The sequence below is a fragment of the Saimiri boliviensis genome, chromosome 12 (assembly GCF_048565385.1).
Source record: "Saimiri boliviensis isolate mSaiBol1 chromosome 12, mSaiBol1.pri, whole genome shotgun sequence".
NCBI lineage: Eukaryota > Metazoa > Chordata > Mammalia > Primates > Cebidae > Saimiri > Saimiri boliviensis.
In genome coordinates, this window is record NC_133460.1 from 116,209,168 (window position 1) to 116,230,135 (window position 20,968).

Genomic DNA, 20,968 nt, shown 5'->3' on the forward strand with positions numbered 1-20,968 from the left:
AGTTGCTCCTTGGGATCAGGTGCCTGGGACATGGGGGGCTTTCTCAGTGTGGGGGGATGCTGCTGGAAGCCCCTGCCCATTCCTGCCTTCAGAGCCAAGCGCTGCACCCACCTCTGGCAAGGTGCCCTAATGCCACTCGAACCTGCTGCCAGGTGTCTTGATTGCTTCCTGGGTCTCACTTCCAGCTCCAAATCCTTGCCCCTGACCCCACCAGGCTTTCACACCCTGGACAGGGTACGCACCCCTGGTCAGAGGATCAGGAGTGGAGGCTCAGCAAGAGCCCTCGGGGCGGTGGAGGCTGCTCTCCTGGAGGCCCCGGGGTTGGTTTGGGGCTTGGGATTGTCAGCCTAATCCCTTCTAATCCATTCCCTGTCAGGCTCACCCTGGAGGGGCTCTGTCCACCGTTGGTGGTCACTTTGATTCACTCTTTCATGAGGACTCACGAGGCCCTGGCCATGGTCTTCATTCACTTACTGGATTCTTACAAAAAGAGGCTCTTTCCTTACCGACTTTCAGTGGCACTGTAGCAAGGCTGCTGGTCACGCCCCACTTGCAGAGGGGTCCTTACGGAGGCCGGGGCAGGTGCCGGGCTGGTTCTAGAGCCCCTTCCAGCGTGCCTGAGGGGTCCCTCCTGAGCGTGCGTGTCTCATAAAAGCGCACACGTTTGCTAACATAGGTTCAGTCCACCCAAGTGCTACTCTTTCAGTGCTCAGACGGTGCCATCTTGAGTCGGCCGACGGAGGCCAGCGCCCGTGACCTGTGGTGACCACGGCAGCCTGCTGGCAGCGTTGCCCCTGCCACGCCCCGTCATCCGGGCTCCGCCTGTGCGTTTTCTGCCTCAGGCCCGGAGCAGCCACGTCCCGGGGAGCCCTGCCTCCTGCTGCCTGCCCCTGGGCCGCTGCTGTTTCTAAGCTTTTTTCTAAGTGGCACAGATAGGATTCGCTTTTGTGTCTGATGCCAGAAATCTTGACTCTTAATGTTAACATGGTCAGTTCTATCAATGTGAAGGTTAATATATGCGTAATATATCAAATCTAACATAGGTACATAAAATATTTAACATAGCAGTATAATGCCACATTACGTAAAATAATATACGTATATATAATACTGTTGTGTTGTGATACAGCATGAGCGTTTCGGAGAGCGGCACCCTACCTCCGTCGGCCAGGGAGGGCACCTGCAGGCGAGCCGGCGGATGGTTTGAGGGCATGTCTGAGATTGCTCTGCCTGCCTTTTTGTCCCAGGGTCTGGCCCTTTGGGGTGTGTGTCACATTCCTGTCTCTCCGGCAAAGTCACGACCTCAAAACACACGCGGCCATCTTTGTTTTATTCACTCTCCATTTTTAGAGATGCCTCATTTTTAAAAACCCACTGCAATAGGTTTCTGTGGGCACCTCCGCGACCCCAGGTCCACTCCCGTCCTGGTCTCCCCGGACTTCCCATGGCTCATTTCCCACGTGAGCAGCGCCCCTGGCCGGTTCCCTCGGGGGACTCTGGCTGTCCCAGTCTTTTCTCCAGGCTGTGGGGAGGGTGTGAGCCACCAGCTTTCTCTCCTGGAGGAGGCTTGGCCCAGGCTGTGAGGTGTCCTTTGGGCCTCAGAGACTGTGGGGTGGGAGAGAGGTGGGTGAGCGAGAGACTCCGCCCCCACATCCAGGTGGGGGTTCAGAGGGCTCCCAGGCAGGCGGGGTCCCAAGGCCTCCAGGTTCCTGAGACCACCTGGTGTCCTGGAGGCCTCAGCGAGGACGAGCAGCTGAGCTCAGCTCTGGGAGCGAGGGCCACGCCGGGAAGGTAGGACAGACGTGGGCAGAGGCCGGGGCTTCTCGGCCTTTGAGCCGGTGCCTCTGCCGCTGGGGGAGGGAGACCCCTGTGAAGGCTGCCGCTGCTGTCGGGACGAAGGGCCCGTCCAGGCTCTTTCCCTCCACGCCGGTTCTGCGTTTTTCTAACGAGGACGGTGGCTGATGGATGTTTGCCGACATTTCCAAAGGTCACGCCGCTGTTGATGGAGAGGGGCCGGGCAGCCTCAACGATCTCCTGGAGCTGTGTGTTTCTTGGCAGGGAGGCGTGGTTGCCTTTGATTTGAGCCTCTTTCAAATCATAAAGTGCTGCTGCGTTAGAAGGGGTGGACAGAGGGGTTCCAGGCGCGGCGAGGACCCCACGGTGCCACAGCAAACAGCCTCCTCCTGACCCGTCCCCCACGCAGTCCCTGTTGACTTGCCAGCAGTTTGGAAGGGACCCCGGGGGCCGGCGGACACTTAGGTGGAGCCGCTGCGATTCCGGGGGTGCCTCCCACCTCCCTGTCATCCGTGCAGCGGGTGGCTCAGGCGACATTCTCACAGCTGCCTTTTCCTCTGAGAAATGGAAAACGGTCTTTGTCGGAATGGATTTGCGCGACCAGCTCTAATCCGGCCAACGTTTCGCACAGGGGACTGTTCCGCTTCCCATACGGAATCTGCAGGGTCGGAGGACGTTATTCTGGGACTGAGACAGTGAAGCCTCGTGGTTTTGAGGCGCTGATGCACGGCTCTGCTCAGGAGTCACTGTCAGTGCCCTGGCAGCTGTCGGTGGTGTTGGGCTGGGGCCGCGTCAGCCGGGCCTCTGAGAGCCTCGTGGACGCTGCGGGACTGTGGGGCCCGTGCACTTGACGGACCCCGCGAATGCTGCGTGCACCACAGGCTGTCTTCCAGAGGCAGGGCCCTTTTCTGCCACCCCTCACCGGCACGTGGTGTCTCAGTGGTGAGCTCTCCGATTTTCACTCGTCTCTCAGACTCCGAAGCCTCAAAGTCCTGCACTTCTGTGGGATCCTGGCCTTTCGCTGGCTGTTGCTTAGGCTCCCCACAGGTGCACACGCACACACACATGCACACACGTGAACTTGTCCCCATACCCCGTACTCAGACCCATATCTGCACCTGCTTATTCACGCCTGAGGTCTCCCATGTATGCACATGCACTGCGGTATCTGCCCGCCTGCACACACACCACTCCTGCGCACACAACTTAAACAGACACCCCTGCTGCCGGTGCCAGAGTGCACGGTGCCGTCCTGGGCCCTGGGGCGGGACTGCCCTCCGACCCCCGTTGTGCCATCTTGGGGTGGAATGGTAGGTTGAATCATGTCCCCCAAAAGACGTATTCAGGTCCGCCCTAGTCCCTGTGAACCGGACTTACTTGGAAGGGGGATTTCTGCAGTTGGAATCCAGTTATGATGAGGCCGTACTGGATGAGGGTGAGTCCTAAATCTAATGATTGGTGCCCTCATGATAAGAGGGAGATTTGGGCACACTCAGAGATGCACAGAGACAGCCTTGTGGAGACAGAGGCGGTGCTCGCAGGGACGCCTTCATGAGCCCGGGAAAGCCAAACCAGGAGCTACTGGAAGGGGGGAAGGGCCCTCCCTCGGCTTCCTGAGGGCGCAGCCCTGCCTGCACCTTGCTCTCAGACCTCCAGCCACTGGAGCTGGAGAGCAGACACCTGTGTTCTGAGCCCCTGGTCTCTGGGCCTCTGTTCCAGCCTCTGCGACACTAGCATGGGGGGTCAGGTCTGCCCTCACAGTGCAGCTGCTGACTGGCCTTGCGTTGGGTCTGGCACCCCCAGGCTAGGGCCCGGTCTGGGGGCAGTGAGGAACAGCACTTGGGTGCTTGTCAAAGTGAAAATTGTGTGTGGGACGCCCCTGGTCCCCAACTGCTGTGGAGGCACCAAGGCTGAGCTGTGGGTGCCGTGGCTGTTGGTGACAGCCAAGCCTGGGCACAGGAGGGTCCTGCTGGCCACTGTGTCCCCAGGAGCCCCCCAGCACCGCAGAGATCAGGTGAGCTGGGTACTGGGCGCTGTTGGTCAAGAACGCTCTCGGCCAGGCGGGGTGCCCGCAGCCCAGGCAGGACTCCATGTGCCTCCTCTTACTGTCTCGGCGAGAAAACTGCAGCTCTCACCCCCAGGGTGCTGGACCCCACACCTCCCAGGCTCCTGGACTCCGGCCGAGCCCACCCTGCGGACGTCTCTGGGGCCCTCAGGCGGTGTCTCCATCAGGCGAGGAATGCAGTGGCTGCCCGGTCAGGCAGGAACCTCTGCCCCACGCTGTGTGGGTGCAGCATCTGCTCCAGCTCTGCCCTTGCCTGGCCAGCTATGGACGCAGCCTGACCTCTCTGCAGGGAGTGTGATCAGGGCTGGGGCCAGGCGGCTGGGCCAGGGCCAGGGGAGGTACTGTTTGATGACGGTCCTTGGTGGAGGAGACCCGGCCACCTCGGGGCACTGCACCCAGCCAGCAGGGCGCCGGGCCTTGTGGGGTCCCCGCCTCAGGCCCAGGCCCTGCTCCTCGACCTTTTGAGAGAAGGAGCTCCCCGTGGTGCCACATCACAGGCGCGCGGGGCCCAGACATGTGGCCGCACCCGCCTGGCATTCATTCCCTGAGGCTCCCTGTCCTGACCACCCGGGCTGTGGGCACTGCTGCCCTCATGCCATCCTCAGCCTCTCTGTGGGGCCAGGTCTGGGGCTTCCCTCTGCTCACCGGGCTTTCAAGGGCAGGTGGCCCCACTTTCAGGCAGACCCCTGTGTCTCCCACCCAAGCACCCCCACCACCCCTGCTGCAGCCGGGGCATGGGAGGGTCTCGGCAGCCGTCCAGGCAGTGCTGCTGTGGGGCCACGTGTCCACCCCTGTCCTGGGAGCATCTGCAGAGGAAGAACAGCCCCATGTCTTCAACAACCGGGTCCCCAAGGGCTGCCACCTGGGGGTGTTACTCGGCGGGTGTCCCAGGAAAGCAGGCCACCAGCAAATACACACATGACCTTTCCTTTCCTGGAGTGGCATGTTTTGCCGAGCCACAGAGCCCCTGAGCATGAGAGGTGGGCACCGGGCACCCCCACGACTGCAGGCACTCACGAGTGTTGCTGGTTCCTTCCCAAGAAGCCCGGAGGCCGTGCCCTGTGAGGGGCGGCTGCAGCACTCATTGGCAGGGCCTCTCACGCACCCCGCTCCCCTGTGCCCGGGACTGGGTGGACAGCTCTCCTGGGGTGGGAGGGCCTCCTAAGCCGGGGCCCAGCGAGGTCTTTCTGGTGTGTGTGTGTGGCAAGGGTCCAGTGCCCTCCACATGCTGCAGCGTGTTGTGGGCCCTTCTGGAGACAGCTGAGAACTCGTGTTGTCTGACACTCCAGAGCTTCCGGCCGGCTTCCCCGGACGCTGGGGGCGCTTCCTGGGATGAGGGCTGCTCTGGGTGAGGAGTCTGTGATGGAGCCCCCGAGGGCAACTGGGATGACAAAGGTCAGGAAATGGGGGTCCTCCTGTGTACCCCAAAGTCAGGCTTCTGTATGGGGTCAGGTCACCTCCCCAAGCCTGGGGCACTGAGGGGCTGAGCCTGTTTGTGTGTCTGTGCTGTGATCACCGCTGGCGGCCCCTTCTGACCTTCAGGATCGTGACCCATTCAGACAGAGGGCAGACACGCACCCCTTCCCTCCCCACTGCCTGGTGCCACCACGTGCCCCAAAGCACTACAGCTCTGGGGCGCTGGCATCACTGCACTGAGCTCGGCTGAGGGCAGCTGGGAAGACACGTTCTGGGGTCTTCTCACCCCTCCTGCCCACGGTCTTCTTTGGGCCGGGTGTGGCCTTGTGCTGGAAGGCCTGGGGAGGCGCTGCGCCTGCTCCCTGGGGGAAGGCACACGGTGGGTCCTGGGTGTCCCCACACCTGAGCGGAGGGGCTGCCTGGGGGCCAGTGTGGGCAGAGCCTGGGCCACCACTGCTCAGGGCTGTGCCGGATTCTCTATGGAGACCCTCAGCTTCCTGCAGCCCCTCGGATAAGAAGGGAGATGGTTCAAAACGCAGCTTCTCTTTAATCTGTGTGCGTCCATCTCACTGTGACGTCTGTGTGCATCCATCTTACTGGGACGTTCAACTTTTATTTTATTTTATTTTTTAAAGACGGGGTTTCACCATGTTGGTCAGGCTGGTCTTGAACTCCCGACCTCAGGTGATCCGCCCGCCTTGGCCTCCAAAGTGCTTGGATACAGGCGTGAGCCACCGCGCCGGCCTAACGTTCAGCTTTTAAAAGTGCTGTGGTCACATGTAGGATGTGATGACAAGAATCCACCTTCATGTTTCTAGACCTTGCATTTCTGCTGCTCCTTGATTCTTGAGTTTTCGATTTAGACATTGGTGACGGCTTTTTTCTATAAAGATGAGGCTGAGATCTCCACTGTTCACAGACGCGCGCACACACACACACGCACACACGCACACACACACACACACTGTGTTTGGCTAACTCGAGACTTGGTGTTTACATGACTGATTGCGGCCCGTCCGTGTTGAGAATGACAGGTGGTACCAGCCCTTTCTTTGCAGCGCTGATCCTGGCTTGGTGCTTGTCTTCGAAGTGTTCACCATGTTGTCACTCAGGAATGCCCATTGTGACAAGAAAGAAGCCCTGTCACTCCCCCTCGCACATCCACCCTCACGCTCACAAGCACACACCTGCAGGTGCCCTCCAGGCCTCCCCGCGTGCCGCTGGGCTTCCTCACAGCATGGTGGTCTCAGGGTGGTTGCAGCATCTCCCGTGGCAGCTCGGGCTTCCATGAGTGCAGCACTGGAAGTGGTAGCAATCTCTCAGTGGGGCCGGGTTGGGGTGGGTTCCCCCAGGGACCTCTCAGCAGGGCTGGGATGGGGCAGGCCCCTTCTGCCCGGTTGTGGTCAGGCAGGGCCCATGGGGCACCCCCCTCCTGGCAAGAGGAGTGTCGGGGCTGGCATCATCCCCGTGCCCTGGGCTTCTGCAGGCTCCGCTCCCTTTCCCGTCCCCACCCTTTCTGCCCGCTGGCTGGTGAACTCAGGCTGACAGTGCCTGTCCCTCCGTTTGTTGAATTGAGGGGCTGCTTTTTTCAGGGCCCAGGGTTGGCCCTGGATCTCCGGGCTGAGGGGACCATCTGTCGGGCCAGCTCTCTCTGCCAGGGGTGGCCATCGGGGCCTGTGTGGGCTCAGGTGGGGAGTGCTGGAAGCAAGGCTGACGCCTGGGGCCCCGCACAGACTGGGAAAGGGTTTTCCTCTCAGGGCCTCACTGTCCCTCCCACCCTGGAACCACCCCCTGTGTGTGAGGATGTGTCCTGGTGGAGGGCGCCTGGGGCTCCTCCCCAAGCTTGGGTCTCCACGGGGCCATCAGTGCACATGAGGCCCCTGGACGGTTGTGCATGGGGGTCTCTCTGCACCATGAGCTCAGCACAGGCATGGCCGTCAGCCCCCAGCAGAGGCCACAAGGCGCCAGATCCGCTGGCTTCTCTGCAGCCCTGCGTTTTGGGCCCATGGGCCTCGGGACTTCAGGGCGAGTCCTGTGGTCCGAGTTGCCGAGCAGGGAAGGCCCTGCCCTCTCCCCCAGCACAGCCGGGCTGCGGGCACTGAGGGAGGAGGGACACTGAGGGCCGGCGGGCGCCGGGGGGTGCCGGGGGTCCCGGGTGAGCCTCGGACCCTCTAGGGGCACCCTGGCCTGGTGCTCAGACCCCAAGGGGCTGGTCCCCTGAACTCAACCCTGCGTTAGCCTCTGCCTCTTTCTGCTTCTCCCAAGGTCAGCGACGATGAGGGCGCACGTGCTGTCCTGGAGCTTCCGGCCTCCCTCCAGGGACTCCTCCAGCCTTCTGGCCAGCTGCGTGCAGAGCCCGCTGGGCATGGTGGTCGGCCTGACGTGAGGCCCCCGGGACCGGCAGTGTGTCCAGGGAGGGGACGGCCCTGCGCCCAGTGGCCCTTCCCGCTGAGTCTGTTTCTGCCTGCCACTCAGCCTGCGGCTGCCCTGGCTCAAGAGGCAGCCCGAACTCGTGACTTGCTGGCTGCTGTGGCTGCCTGGTGGGAGTGGGCCTGCTGCTGCAGCCTTGCCTGCTGCCTTGCGCACTGAGGACCCATGGGGGAGCCAGGCCTGGCACCCCAGCCTCACCCAGCTGCTGGTGTGGGCGGCTGTGCCCCCTCCGTGTCCCGGACACAGGCGTCTCACAGGCTCAGCTTGGTCTCCTTCAGGCTTCAGAAAATCCCAATTGCACGTGTGGGGTTCTTCCTCAGCCCTTGGGTGCGGCGTCTCTGTGCACCACCCGCCGTCTCCCGCTCCCAGTTCATCCCAGATGGTGGGGCCCACTGGGCACCCGGCACCCGGCCTGCAAGGCCACCTGTCCCCCAGATGCTGCTACAAGTGACCAGTACTGTGTGGAGGAGGCGAAGGGCCACCCCGGGAAAGCAGGCTTCAACAGTAAGCGGAGAAGAAGCTGCTCTGTTCTGTAAGAGCGCGCGCCTTTTCCTCCTTTTTGTCACTTTAAAGACCAAAAAGAATAAAGAAAGAAAAGAAATCTGCTCTTTCTTTGTTTAAATGTAAAAAGAAAAATAAAAAAGCTGTCGCAGTTGCTGAAGTTGTGACTCTGGCGGCTGCAGTCCACACTCACACGAGTGTTGGAGTCGGGCTGAAGGGGCCCGCGTCCCCTGGGCGTGCTGTGCGGGGCCCGTGGTGGCATGGGTTGGGGTGACGCCCCCGCCGGCTGCCTCCGGGAGGGATGCTGGCCGCTGCCCCGAGCCCCAGGAGGGCTGTGGACTGAGTCCCCATCCCAGGCCACCCGACTGGCTTTCCAGTCGACGCTGGGATTTCCGGGCGGGGAGCTGTGTTCCTTGTTTATTCGAGTGAAACTTCTCATCTCCTGTTTCTTGATTCGCTCATTCAGAGCCAAGGGACATCCCAGAGATGATGATGGTGGCTTTGCTTGTTTCTGGTTTTGCTAGAACATTCTGTGCTCTAAAGGCATCACTGTCCTCAACAAAGATTGTGTGGGGTGGGAGGCAGTACCGTCTGGAGGGCCTCTCCAGGCCACGTCGGGGACAACCCTCGTGGTTTCCTGTGGTCCTGGACCTGACTTGCGGGAGGAGCATGACGTTCAAACCTGTTTGTAGCAGCAGAGCCTTTTCTCCACCAAAACCATCCAGAATCACTTTCTCCTGGAGGGGCTGGGCTATCTCCGGAGGCCCTCCAGGTCCAAGGGGCCTGGGAAGCCTTTGAAAATCCAGGGAGGGGCTCGAGGAGAGCAGAGCTGGGACGTGGGAGGAATAAGAGCAGCTCTGCCTCCTCCCCACCCCACCGTGCCCACGTGGGGGCCGCAGAGTCAGGGCCCTGACCCTCGGGGATGTCCTCTGAGCTCCAGTGCCCAGGGGCTGCCCCTGCCTGACCTGCCGCTGGGGTGGTGCCCGGATTTGGGGAAATGCTGAGGCAGCGACGTGGCAGCACCTTCGTGACGCTTGGCACTGCTGCAAGAAATGCGTGCGTCCCAGGGAAGGAGCAGGCCTCACCCCTGGGACAAAAGATGTGTGCACCCGGGCACGTTCACCCCCAGCTGCCGAGCCAGTGGGTAGAGCCCAGCCCTGCAGGTGAGAGCCGCTGGACCTGCCTCCCAGCCCGAGGCCGGGACCGACACTGTCGCCTGCAGCTCCTCCCCAGGCCCAGCCCCAGCCCTTGCCCTTCAACCCTGAGTCCCTGCGAGCCAGGGGTGGGGCTTTCATCCAGCGAGGAGCAGAGACCCAGGGAGGTGGGCTCCCCGGCTGCCAGTACCCAGCGGTCAGGCCGGACAGGACCAGGTCCTGAATCCCCACCTTTCCACCTGTGGACTCCCCAGGAAGGCTGAGCTGGGAAGGGAGCAGGGTTTTGTACCTCTATAGGAGGGGGCACCCTGCGAGTCAGCCGAGTCAGTACAAGGTCCTGAGTGCAAAGTGGGGTGTGGGGCGGGGGGAGCTGGGGCTGGGCCTCCGCTGCTTGGGTCTACCTTGCTCTGGGTCTGGCCTCCCAAGGATCCCACCCGACAAACCTCCTCGCTCAGAACAGAGCCAGGCCGCGCCACCCCTGGCTGTTTACCCAGGGTTTGTCATGGAGAGAGCTCTGTCCCTTCCACCTTCAAAGGGGCTTTGGGGTGGGTTACGTGTGTGGCCCCAGTAGCTGCTGTGCTGGGGGCCCGGGATGACACCTCCAAGAGCAGGAACTCACTGCTGGATTGATGAGCTCCGCAGGGTCACCAGTACCTCGTCTCCGCCAGGGCCGCCGGCCCTCCTCTGCCGATGCCAGCTGTCATTGTGTTGTATATGGGGCAGGCCGCATGGCGGGACTCGGGGTGACTGGTGGGGGAACTCGGGGTGGAAGATGGGGGGACTGTGGCAGGTAGGGGGACCATGGTCTGTTTTCTGTCACTCACTGGTCCCAGACTGAGCCCCAATCCCTACCTCCGAAGGTCACACTTCCAACCCACTCTAGACAGAGCTAGGCAGCAGGGGCTGGCGTGGCCTGAGGCAGCAGAGCCAGGGTGGCTGCAGGGGCTGGCATGGGCTGGGGCGGCAGAGCCGGGGTGGCAGCAGGGGCTGGCGTGGCCTGAGGCGGCAGAGCCAGGGTGGCTGCAGGGGCTGGCATGGCCTGGGGCGGCAGAGCCGGGGTGGCAGCAGGGGCTGGCGTGGCCTGGGGCGGCAGAGCCGGGGTGGCAGCAGGGGCTGGCGTGGCCTGGGGCGGCAGAGCCGGGGTGGCAGCAGAGGCTGGCGTGGCCTTGGGCGGCAGAGCCGGGGTGGCAGCAGGGGCTGGCGTGGCCTGGGGCGGCAGAGCTGGGGTGGCAGCAGGGGCTGGCGTGGCCTTGGCGCTGCCCTCTGGCCCTCTTCCTCTTCCTCCTCTTGCTGCAGGTGCTCCCCCAGGTGGCCCGTTTCTGCTGGTCCCATTTCCCAGAGCCCTGCCCACAACCCCTCGCCCACCCACCTCCTCTGGGGAGCCTGGAGTGGGCCGGGAAGGAGCCGAGGCCTGTGTGGGCTCCTGGGCTGGAGTCGCCGCTTGCCTTCTGGGGGCCGAGCCTGGGTTGCCCTGGGCTCCAGCTCTGTGGCCTGGCTGTGTGGGGCTGGCTGGGCGGGCAGCTCCGCAGTGCAGGCGCCACAGCCCTGGCCCTGGTGGGTGGGGGTGGATGGCTTGGGAGAGGCAGGGAGGAGGGGGAGGGGCACGAGCAGGTGAGGAGCCCTCACTGGGGGTGTGCACCTTGCATTACAGCTAGGGAGGCCGAGGCCTGAGGGGCCCCAGCTGGTCCCGGACCCCGAAGCCCGGGACCCTTCCAAATCCTGCCTGGCATGGCACCGTGGCCAGGAGCCCAGCCAGCGCGTCCCTTTTCTGAAGGGTTTTTTTGTTTATTTGATTATAAAATAGACCCCTGTTGATGGTAGAAAATCAGCAAAATAAAGAAAGGCCGAAAAAAAGGAATGAGAATCTCCAGCATTCTCCCACCCTGCGGCCTTTTGCACATTACTTCCCGGTGAGTTGTCTGGGCATCAACAGATGTTTGCTCTGCAGACCTGGCCTTGTGCCACCCTGGAAGCTCTGTGCCCAGCTCACCCTTCCGTGGCTTCCTGTGGCCGGGGGCTCCCTCCCTTTCCTGCCCTAGGTCCGAGGTGCCAACAGCTGCCTGGGGTCACGGGCTTCTCCCTGTGGACACTGAGGGAGGGCCTCTGCGGGGCCGGGTTCTCCCGCTGGGTTCCCTGCACCCTGCTTCCCCAGCCCCACCCCCAGGATGGGAAAGGGTCCTGCCCTGGCCTGAGGGCAGCCATCGTCTGCTCAGGAGGGTTAAGCTCCTTTGTGCCCCAAGGAGCTTCAAGCGGATCAATACCGGGCTGGAAGAGGAGGTGGGGGCTGCCACTGGGGGGCCCACCGCCCTCACCCCAGACATACTTCCTGTCCCTGCCCAGCCTCTGCAGTGGGGGGTCAGGTCAGCGGCCCTCCTGCTCGGCTTTTGGGGCCACTGCCCCTTGGCTCCCACTGAGGCTGTCCCAGGCTGTCTCCCATTCCACACCCCCACCCTGCGGAGGCGGCCTCACCAGCCAGCCTCTGCCCCAGCAGAGTTATTTTTAGCCCCAGACAGATCCGCAAAGGGAGGCGGGTGAGGCCCTCAGGCCTCGCCCAGGGCGGCCAGTTCCCCACCCGCCAAGGGAGGCCGGAGGGCAGGCATCGCTGACCCCTCAAGAGGGAGGAGCAGTGGGGGCTTCCTTCCTTCCTGGGTGTGGCTGGGGGGTGGGGCCGAAGGCCTGGAGCCTCAGGGGCTTGTCCTAGGAGCCCCAAACCCAGGTCAGTGTCCACAGCTGCCGGGGCTGGGGAGGGAGGCTGGAGAGGATCGGGGGAGAGGCTGGAGGGGCTGGGGAGGGAGGCCGGGAGGGGCTGGGGAGGGAGGCCGGGAGGGGTTGGGGAGGGAGGCCGGGAGGGGCTGGGGAGGGAGGCTGCAGGGGCTGGAGAGGTGAGAGAGATCGTCCCAAGGGAGTCAGGAGGCCGAGGAGTGGACCCAGTGCCCAACTTGCTGCTGGGCAGGGACAAGGCCTGAGAGATGAGGGGGTGGCTGGGATGACCCTTGGAGGGCAGAGGGGTACCAGGATGGGGAGATGAGGTAGCAGTGGGGTGACCCTGGGAGGGGAGAGGGCAGCAGGACAGGGAGGCGGAGGCCTGTGGGGGCCGAGGGCCTGGGGGAGGGGAGGCCTGTGAGGGGTGCAGTGAGTGTGGTCAGCATGGCTGGGGACACGGGTCCAGGAAGCTCAGTGGACGCTGCCCCAGGCTTCAGGCCTCTCTGTGGGAGCCGGGAGCTGGTGCAGAGCTTCGTCCAGGCTGCCTGAGGCCTGAGAGCCCGGCAGGAGGGGATGTCCCTGCTGCAGAGGAGAAGGCTTTGTGGCATGAGGGCTGCAACGCAGCTGGGGCCTGGTTTGGGGAAGAAAACCTGAGCAGGTCACCGAAGCTCTGCCCAAGCCAACGCCCGTCTCCTGTCCCTGTGGAGGGTGGGCGTCGTCCTCCCAGCTGTCCGTCCCCTCCCTCCCGGCCCCATCCAGCCCGCAGCCCCCATGGGAGCCCCAGAGGGGACAGTCTCGGCAGACGGCACAGGCAGACGCAAACTGCTCGCTGCTGGCCGCAAAGAACATTTTGAGGGACCAGCTGCGGTGAAGATCAACCCGCCAGCCCTTGGCCCCTGATCCGTTTGGATCAGTTTCAAGCATGGATTTCTCCGACTGCTGGCTTGCTGCAAAGAGAACAGCCCTAATGATTTATTTGAGGCGTTCGCCGTGTGATTTTGGGGTGAGAATTTGTGAGAAGGACAAGCACTAGGAGTCCCTGAAGCCTCGGGGGAGACGGGAACCAGGTCTGTTTGAAAAAACAGCTCTATTTGAGGCATGACTCACATGTAGGATTCCTGCCCTTCCAGGGGACGCCTCCACGGTTCGCAGTGTGTTTACAGACCTGCAGCCTCCCACAGGCCCTTCACAACGTTGTCCCCCCTCGGAAAGAAGCCACGCAGCTTTCAGCGCCACCCTCCACGCCAGGCCTCAGCACTGCCTCCTCTGCTCTGTCTCTGGGAAGTTCCCCGTTCTGGTGTTGTGTGTGATGTGTGGTTGTGTGTGAGATACGGTTGTGTGTAACATGTGGGTCGTGTGTAACGTGTGCTGTGTGACCCATGTCACATGTAGCTGTGTGTGAGATACAATTGTTTAAGACATGCATTACGTGTGACGCGTGCTTTGTGTGATGTGTGGTTGTGTGTTTATAATAGTGTGTAACACATTCTGTGTGATCTGTGTGATGTGCGGTTGTCTGTGAGATCTGGTTGTGTGTGACATGCCTTCCATGTGACGTGTGGTGGTGTGTGATTTATGATTGTGTATAACACGTTCCATGTGATCTGTGCGACGTGGTTGTGTGTAACATGGGATCCGTGTGCCGTGTGGTTGTGTGTGAGATGTGATTGTGTATTACATGCATCCCGTGTGCCATGCGGTTGTGTGTGATGCACCATCATGTGCATGGGATCTGTGTGCCGTGTGGTTGTGTGTGAGATGCAATGGTGTATGACATGCATCCCGTGTGACCTGTGGTTGTGTGTAATTTATTATTGTAACACGTTCCATGTGATCTGTGTGACGTTGTGTGTGATACACTGTTGTGTGTAACATGGGATCTGTGTGACGTGGTTGTGTGATACACCATCGTGTGTAACATGGGATCCATGTGACGTGTGTGATACACCATTGTGTGTAACATGGGATCCGTGTGACATGTGGTTGTGTGTGATGCGCCATCGTGTGTAACATGAGATCCGTGTGACGTGCGGTTGTGATGCGCCATCGTGTGTAACATGGGATCCGTGTGATGTGCGGTTGTGTGTGATGCTCCGTCGTGTGTAACATGGGATCCGTGTGACGTGCGGTTGTGTGTGGCATGTCTGGCTTCCTCCGCCAAGCACGGCTCTTTCCCGATGCACCCATGTTGGAGCGTGTCTCCGTGCCCCATTCCTTTCTATGTTGAATGATGCTCCCCACGTGGGTGAGCACACGGCGTCTGTCCATCTGTCAGTCTGGGGATGTGTGGGCTGTCTGCCTTTTGGCTGCTGTGCATAAAGCTGCCGTGAACTTCCGTGCAGTCTCGGTGTGGCTGTGTGTTTTTGCTTCTCTCGGGCTCACCCTGCGGTGGAGCCTCTGGGTCCTGTGGGTTGTGATCATGTGCGTCATCTTCAGGAAAGTGCCAGGTTGTGCTCTGCAGTCCCAGGCAAGTGGATGTGGTCCAGCTGCCAGCTTCAGCCTGAAGAGCAGGTGCTGAACTTCCTGGTGTCTCAGGGGGCCCTGCTCCACCCTGGCAGGCCAGCACCCCACCCACCAGAGCAGCTGGGGAGAGGGCAGTGGGCATGGTGGGGACTCCAAATGGGATGCACATGGACCCTGGGGAGGTCCAGCCTGGGCACCCGGGCAGCCGAAGTGTCTTTAACCAGTGACTGCACTCGGGGTGAGTAGGGCCCCAGCACCCCATCAGAGCGTGTCCCACTATGGCTGGAGAGGAGATCAACAAGGGCTTGAGGCCCATTCCCACAGCCTGTCCTCTGCCCGGGTTGCCTGGCATTCAGCGGTGGGGTCCTGGAAGCCCCGGTGCCAGGCAGATGTGCTCTGGCAGGCTCAAGCCGGGTATCCCTGAAGGCAGCACTTGCCTTAATGTTTCCCCCTCACCTGCTCCCTGGACATGCCCTCAGCATTTGTGGCCCCAAGGCATCTCTGCATGGGCACGGGCACACAGGGTCCCGGTGCGTGGGGTCTGCGCCAGCCAGCACTGTCCTTACAGGCCCTGGAGTGTCCTCCGGGCCTGCACTTTTGTTCTGCATGGCTTGGTTTTTGCAGGAAGGGGAGCATAGTATTCCTTTCTCATCCAGCAAATGTTCTGAGCTGTCACATTGGAGTGATCGAAGCCCCTGCTAATTGGCACATTTTCCTCCAGCCACTGCAGGGTGAGTTCCAGAGGAAGCCGCCTTTCTGTCTCATGCCCCGCACTTTCCCCCCGAAATGTTTAACGTGTTAAATTCCAACTTCAGACACATTAGCTCTAAAGTCGACTAATCATTTGGCTTGATTGTTGAACTGAATTTGGCTCTGAGATTTTTAAACAAGAAAAAGAAAACCCTATCAAACTCTACGTTAAGACAGATGCCACAGTTGATTCTCACAAGAAAAGATACTTCTTTCTCCAGGGATTTGTGGCTGGGTTCATCTTTATGGAGAGTAGAAATCATTTTGCCCACCAGAGCAGTATGTAGAATGTTAGGCAGATGTTAAATATTGATGTAGAAACTCAAAGTACTCTGTCTCTTTCCAGAAATGAGCTTTTTGGTTTATTACTCTGAATGTAATGACTGCGAAAACCAAAACAAAACACGTGTGCATTTTGAATGGAAAAGATTTAGGCTGAGGAAGAATTTCAGATCCTTGGAGCTGGGGATGGAGCATGCTGGGCCTGTCTTAGAGTGGGGCTGCTGACGCCGACACGCGTGTGCCATGGTGGACCCATGCGTATGCGCGTGCTGTGCGGATGCCGAAATGTTCCTTCCTTGCAGGACCACCTCCGGAGGTATTCACTGTGATGGCTGCACCCGGCCACAGAGCCGGGGCTGTGGCAGCCCGGGCGGCCCACGCTGCCGCAGGACAGAGGCCAGTACTGCTCCCCTGTTCCGGCAGGCATGGGCTGGGCTGGCTGAGTCGGGGCCAACTGTCCTGTCCCTGGAGCATCTGCAGTGCTCCCTGTGCGGGGAGCGTTTTGGGCAGCATGGGGATAATTTTTTTCATAATTAATAGTTTGTTTTAAAAAAGCAAATAGACTTTATTTTGGAGAACAGTTTTTGGTTTACAGAGCCGGGAGCAGGTAGCACGGAGGGTTTCCTGTGCCCCCACCCACAGTGCCCGTCATGCCCATCATTTGCATTGGCACCGGTGCCAGTCCATGGCCTGTTAGGAAGTCGGCCACACAGCAGCATGTGAGCGCGGCAGGCAGGCGTCACCGCCCAAGCGCCGTCTCCCGGCAGGTCAGCAGCGGCGTCAGAGTCTCGTGGAGCAGAAGCCCTACTGGGAACTGCCCATGCCGAGGAGCTGGGCTTCGAGCTCCTCATGAGAATCTACTGCCCGGTGACCTGCGGCGGGACAGTTTCATCCCCAGATCATCCTCCAGCTCTGGTCTGTAGAAAAAATGTCTTTCATAAAACTGGTCCCTGGTGCCAAAAACGCTGGGGAGCACTGCCGTGGATCTGTGAGTCCTGACAAACGCGTGATGCCCATGTCCCCCGTCACAGCGTCACATCGAATCGCTTCACTGCCCTAAAAATCCCAGCGCTCCACCATTCATTACTGCTTTACATGGACAGAAACGTACGACTGCCACGGAAAAGTCGTCGTGAAACACATGTCCGAATATCCACGAGGCAGACGTGTGGGGTGGCCGTGGCTGTATTCCACGTTGCTCTGGATGACACGGCCCAGCGCCCAGAGCCCCTGAGGTTTAGCGGTTGAGGTGAGTGGACAGTTTGAAAAATCTGCAACCACCACGAAGTGACACAGACACATCTGTGTTTTCTGTTCGAGATAAGGCCCTGGAATGGCTGGCGTTCCTCACAGGACGAAGTGGCAGATTTCAGTTTGAGCTTGGTAAAACAGAGATGCTGCTTTTCCTTGTCCAAGTTCACAGCCCCCAGGAATGAAGAAAGCTCCAGAAAGCTCGTGCATAAGACGAACATAAGCCAACAGGGACTGCAATGCGTTTTCAAAACGAGGAGCGTTGTTTTCAGAATCGCCACCATTACAAGTAGCCATGTAGGCTTCTGGCAGCTCCGTGTGCACAGCCAATGCCGAGTGAATGCAGTCATCTCACACCGACAGAAAACAGGTTAATTAGGAGAAGCAGATTGGACTTCGCAAAAGGAGGTGTAATTAATGCCCTGCCACACGCCAGGCACGACGGTGGTATTTCAGTGTCTTCCTGTGACTGGGAGGGTAACTGCCCGGGATCTGGGAGAACGCAGCAGAACAACCAGCATGCAGGTGCCTGGGGGTCCAGCACGTGGCAGGCGGCGCTGCTGGCCTAAAAAGTTAGCTCAGGTGTGCCACCATCACCATCACCATCACCATCACCATCACCATCACATCATCACTATGTCAATCACATCACTATCACTGTCACCATCAGCATCACTGTCACCATCACCATCATCATCATCACACCATGACTATCATCAGCATCATCCCATCACCATCTCTATCACCATTATCATCCTCACACCATCACCATCATCATCACACCATCACTATCACTGTCATCACCATCACCATCATCACCATCATTGTCAGCATCACCATCACCACCATCACTATGTCAGTCACATCACTATCACTGTCACCATCACTGTCACCATCATCACACTGTCACTATCACTGTCATCACCATCACCATCATCACCATCACTGTCACCATCATCACACCATCACTATCACTGTCATCACCATCACCATCATCACCATCATTGTCAGCATCACCATCACCACCATCACTATGTCAGTCACATCACTATCACTGTCACCATCATCACACTGTCACTATCACTGTCATCACCATCAGCATCATCACCATGGCCATCATCATCATCATCAGCATCACAATCCCACCACCATCACTGTCATCACCATCATTGTCAGCATCACCATCACCACCATCACTATGTCAGTCACATCACTATTGCTGTCACCATCACCATCACTGTCATCATCACACCATCACTATCACTGTCATCACCATCACCATCATCACCATCACTGTCACCATCATCACACCATCACTATCACTGTCATCACCATCATCATCACCATCATTGTCAGCATCACCATCACCACCATCACTATGTCAGTCACATCACTATCACTGTCACCATCACCATCACTGTCACTGTCATCACCATCATCACCATCACCGTCATTGTCAGCATCACCATCACCACCATCACTATGTCAGTCACATCACTATCACCGTCACTGTCACCATCACTGTCACCATCACACCATCACTGTCACTGTCATCACCATCATCATCATCACCATCATTGTCAGCATCACCATCACCACCATCACTATGTCAGTCACATCACTATCACCATCACCATCATTGTCACCATCATCACACCATCACTGTCACTGTCATCACCATCATTGTCAGCATCACCATCATTGTTCATTGTCAGCATCACCATCACCACCATCACTATGTCAGTCACATTACCATCACTGTCACCATCACCACCACTGTCACCATCACACCATCACTGTCACTGTCATCACCATCATCACCATCACCGTCATTGTCAGCATCACCATCACCACCATCACTATGTCAGTCACATCACCATCACTGTCACCATCACCACCACTGTCACCATCATCACACCATCACTGTCACTGTCATCACCATCACCATCATCACCATCATTGTCAGCATCACCATCATTGTCACCATCACCATCACCACCATCACTATGTCAGTCACATCACTATCGCTGTCACCATCACCATCACTGTCACCATCACACCATCACTGTCACTGTCATCACCATCATTGTCAGCATCACCATCACCACCATCACTATGTCAGTCACATCACTATCACTGTCACCATCACCATCACTGTCACCATCATCACACCATCACTATCACTGTCATCACCATCACCATCATCACCATCATTGTCAGCATCACCATCACCACCATCACCATCATCTTCATCTCATCACCATCACTCCACCTTCATCATGTCATCGTCACTGTCATGCCATCACTGTCACCATCCTCATCATGGTCACCATCACCACCACCATCATCTTCGTCTCATCACCACCACCGTCTTCGCCGTCATCCGCCATTGTCAGCATGGCTGTTGTTGATGCTGCTGTTGGCACACTCCTCACAGCTTCCTCGTGCGTGCCTGTGTTTGGGGCTGCCTGGGAGGGGCTGGGCTGCTGGGGATGTTTCTGGAGGAAGGACTGTGAGTGCCACCTCACAGACAAGCTGTGCAGAGCAGATGTGGCCTGGGCTTGGCCTGGCTCCCATCCCACAATCCTCCTGCCTCGGATGAACACACAGGCTCTGGAGAGAGAGGAGGGCTCCAGCCGGGCTTGGAGGACAGGGAGCCTCAGTCGCGTGGCCCTGGGCACTCTGCCAGCCCTCGGGGTATACCCTGGCGGCTTCAGTCCAAGCCGGAGCCGCTGCACAGGGTCCCTGCTCACTCCTTACCCCAGGCAACCTCTGCCATGCTCTCCCGCCCGTGCCCACTCATCCCATTTTCTGCCCCAATTGTTTCGACTCCTTCCTCCAAGGACCACAGATGTCGCTTCCCTCTGCGCGGGTCCCAGAATTCAGGGCCAGTCAAGCCTTAGCTCAGAGAAGGCACCCTGACCACCCATCAGTCCCAGCACCAGATGCAGGAGGGGGGCAGAGCCAGGAGTTGGGTGGCCTGTCCCGTCTGGTGCCCGAGGGAAAGCCCAGCTCCCTCAGGCCGGGCTTCAAACGTCAACCTGCGTCCAGCAGCTCAGCCTCTAACTGTCCCATCACCTTCTCCACCGTGGAGTCTGGTTCCAGGCCGAGGGGCCAGTGGCAGCAGGGTGTGCTGGACAGAAGGACAGGGGTCAGCTGTCCTCCCCACCATGACCTTTAACAGTCCCCATTCCAAGCCCACCCCTCCTCCCTGATGTCCGAGCCTCTCAGCACAGCCCCATGCCACACCAAGAGCCCCAGAGGCAGCCCCCATGCTCTGTCCCTGCAGCCTGGCAACTGTGGGCAGCATGGGCGCTCTGCACATGCCTGGGTGCTCCCAGCTGCTGGCCCTGCCTGGCCTTTGTTCCAGTGGGGAGGCCCTGGGACCACACCCCACAGTGCCCAGGAGGGCAGAGGTGGTTCCGCTGCCAGTGCAGGGCCTTGGGACTTGGTCCCTCATCTGGGTAGCCGAGGCCCAGGACAGCGCCCTGTCCAGGAGATCAGGCTCCAACTTAACCCCCTGCTCTGACTCATCGGCTCCTCCCGGCTGTGCCGGACTCCTGGCTCTTGGTCCCCACGCACCCCTCCTCCCAGCGAGCCAGGCTGCAGGCCCCGTCTCCCCGCACCCCTCCTCCCTCCTCCCAGCGAGCCAGGCTGCAGGCCCCGTCTCCCCGCACCCCTCCTCCCTCCTCCCAGCGAGCCAGGCTGCAGGCCCCGTCTCCCCGCACCCCTCCTCCCTCCTCCCAGCGAGCCAGGCTGCAGGCCCCGTCTCCCCGCACCCCTCCTCCCTCCTCCCAGCGAGCCAGGCTGCAGGCCCCGTCTCCCCGCACCCCTCCTCCCTCCTCCCAGCGAGCCAGGCTGCAGGCCCCGTCTCCCCGCACCCCTCCTCCCTCCTCCCAGCGAGCCAGGCTGCAGGCCCCGTCTCCCCGCACCCCTCCTCCCTCCTCCCAGCGAGCCAGGCTGCAGGCCCCATCATCTCCCCAGCTCCTTCCTTCCTCCTGCAGCCCGTGTTGTCCCCAGGAGAGGAGGGGGCTCAGGAAGCAATTCCGCCTGTGGGCACCGCTGACCTGGGCAGGCAAGGGCAGGGTGGGGCATACTTCCTCCAGTCTCAGGCTGGCAGGGGCAGCACAGCCAAGCTGCAGAGCGAGGTGCCCTGCCC

General features: G+C 60.0%; 1 protein-coding gene across 10 annotated transcripts in view; it reads left to right on the plus strand.

Moving 5' to 3' along the window:
- PWWP2B (PWWP domain containing 2B) overlaps window positions 1-15,886 on the plus strand; it is a 30,414-nt gene extending 14,528 nt beyond the window's left edge. For 2 of the 10 annotated variants that reach the window (XM_039465202.2, XM_039465198.2), the window contains exon 3: window positions 7,541-8,306. In XM_039465202.2, coding sequence (XP_039321136.1) covers window positions 7,541-7,554 — 14 coding nt within the window. In that variant the 3' untranslated portion in view covers window positions 7,555-8,306. Of the gene's footprint in view, window positions 1-7,540; window positions 8,307-13,193 lie in introns of those variants that run through there. The other 8 variants (XM_074383127.1, XM_074383135.1, XM_039465197.2 and 5 more) reach the window with 7 other exon arrangements.
- Window positions 15,887-20,968: the final 5,082 nt, after the last annotated feature.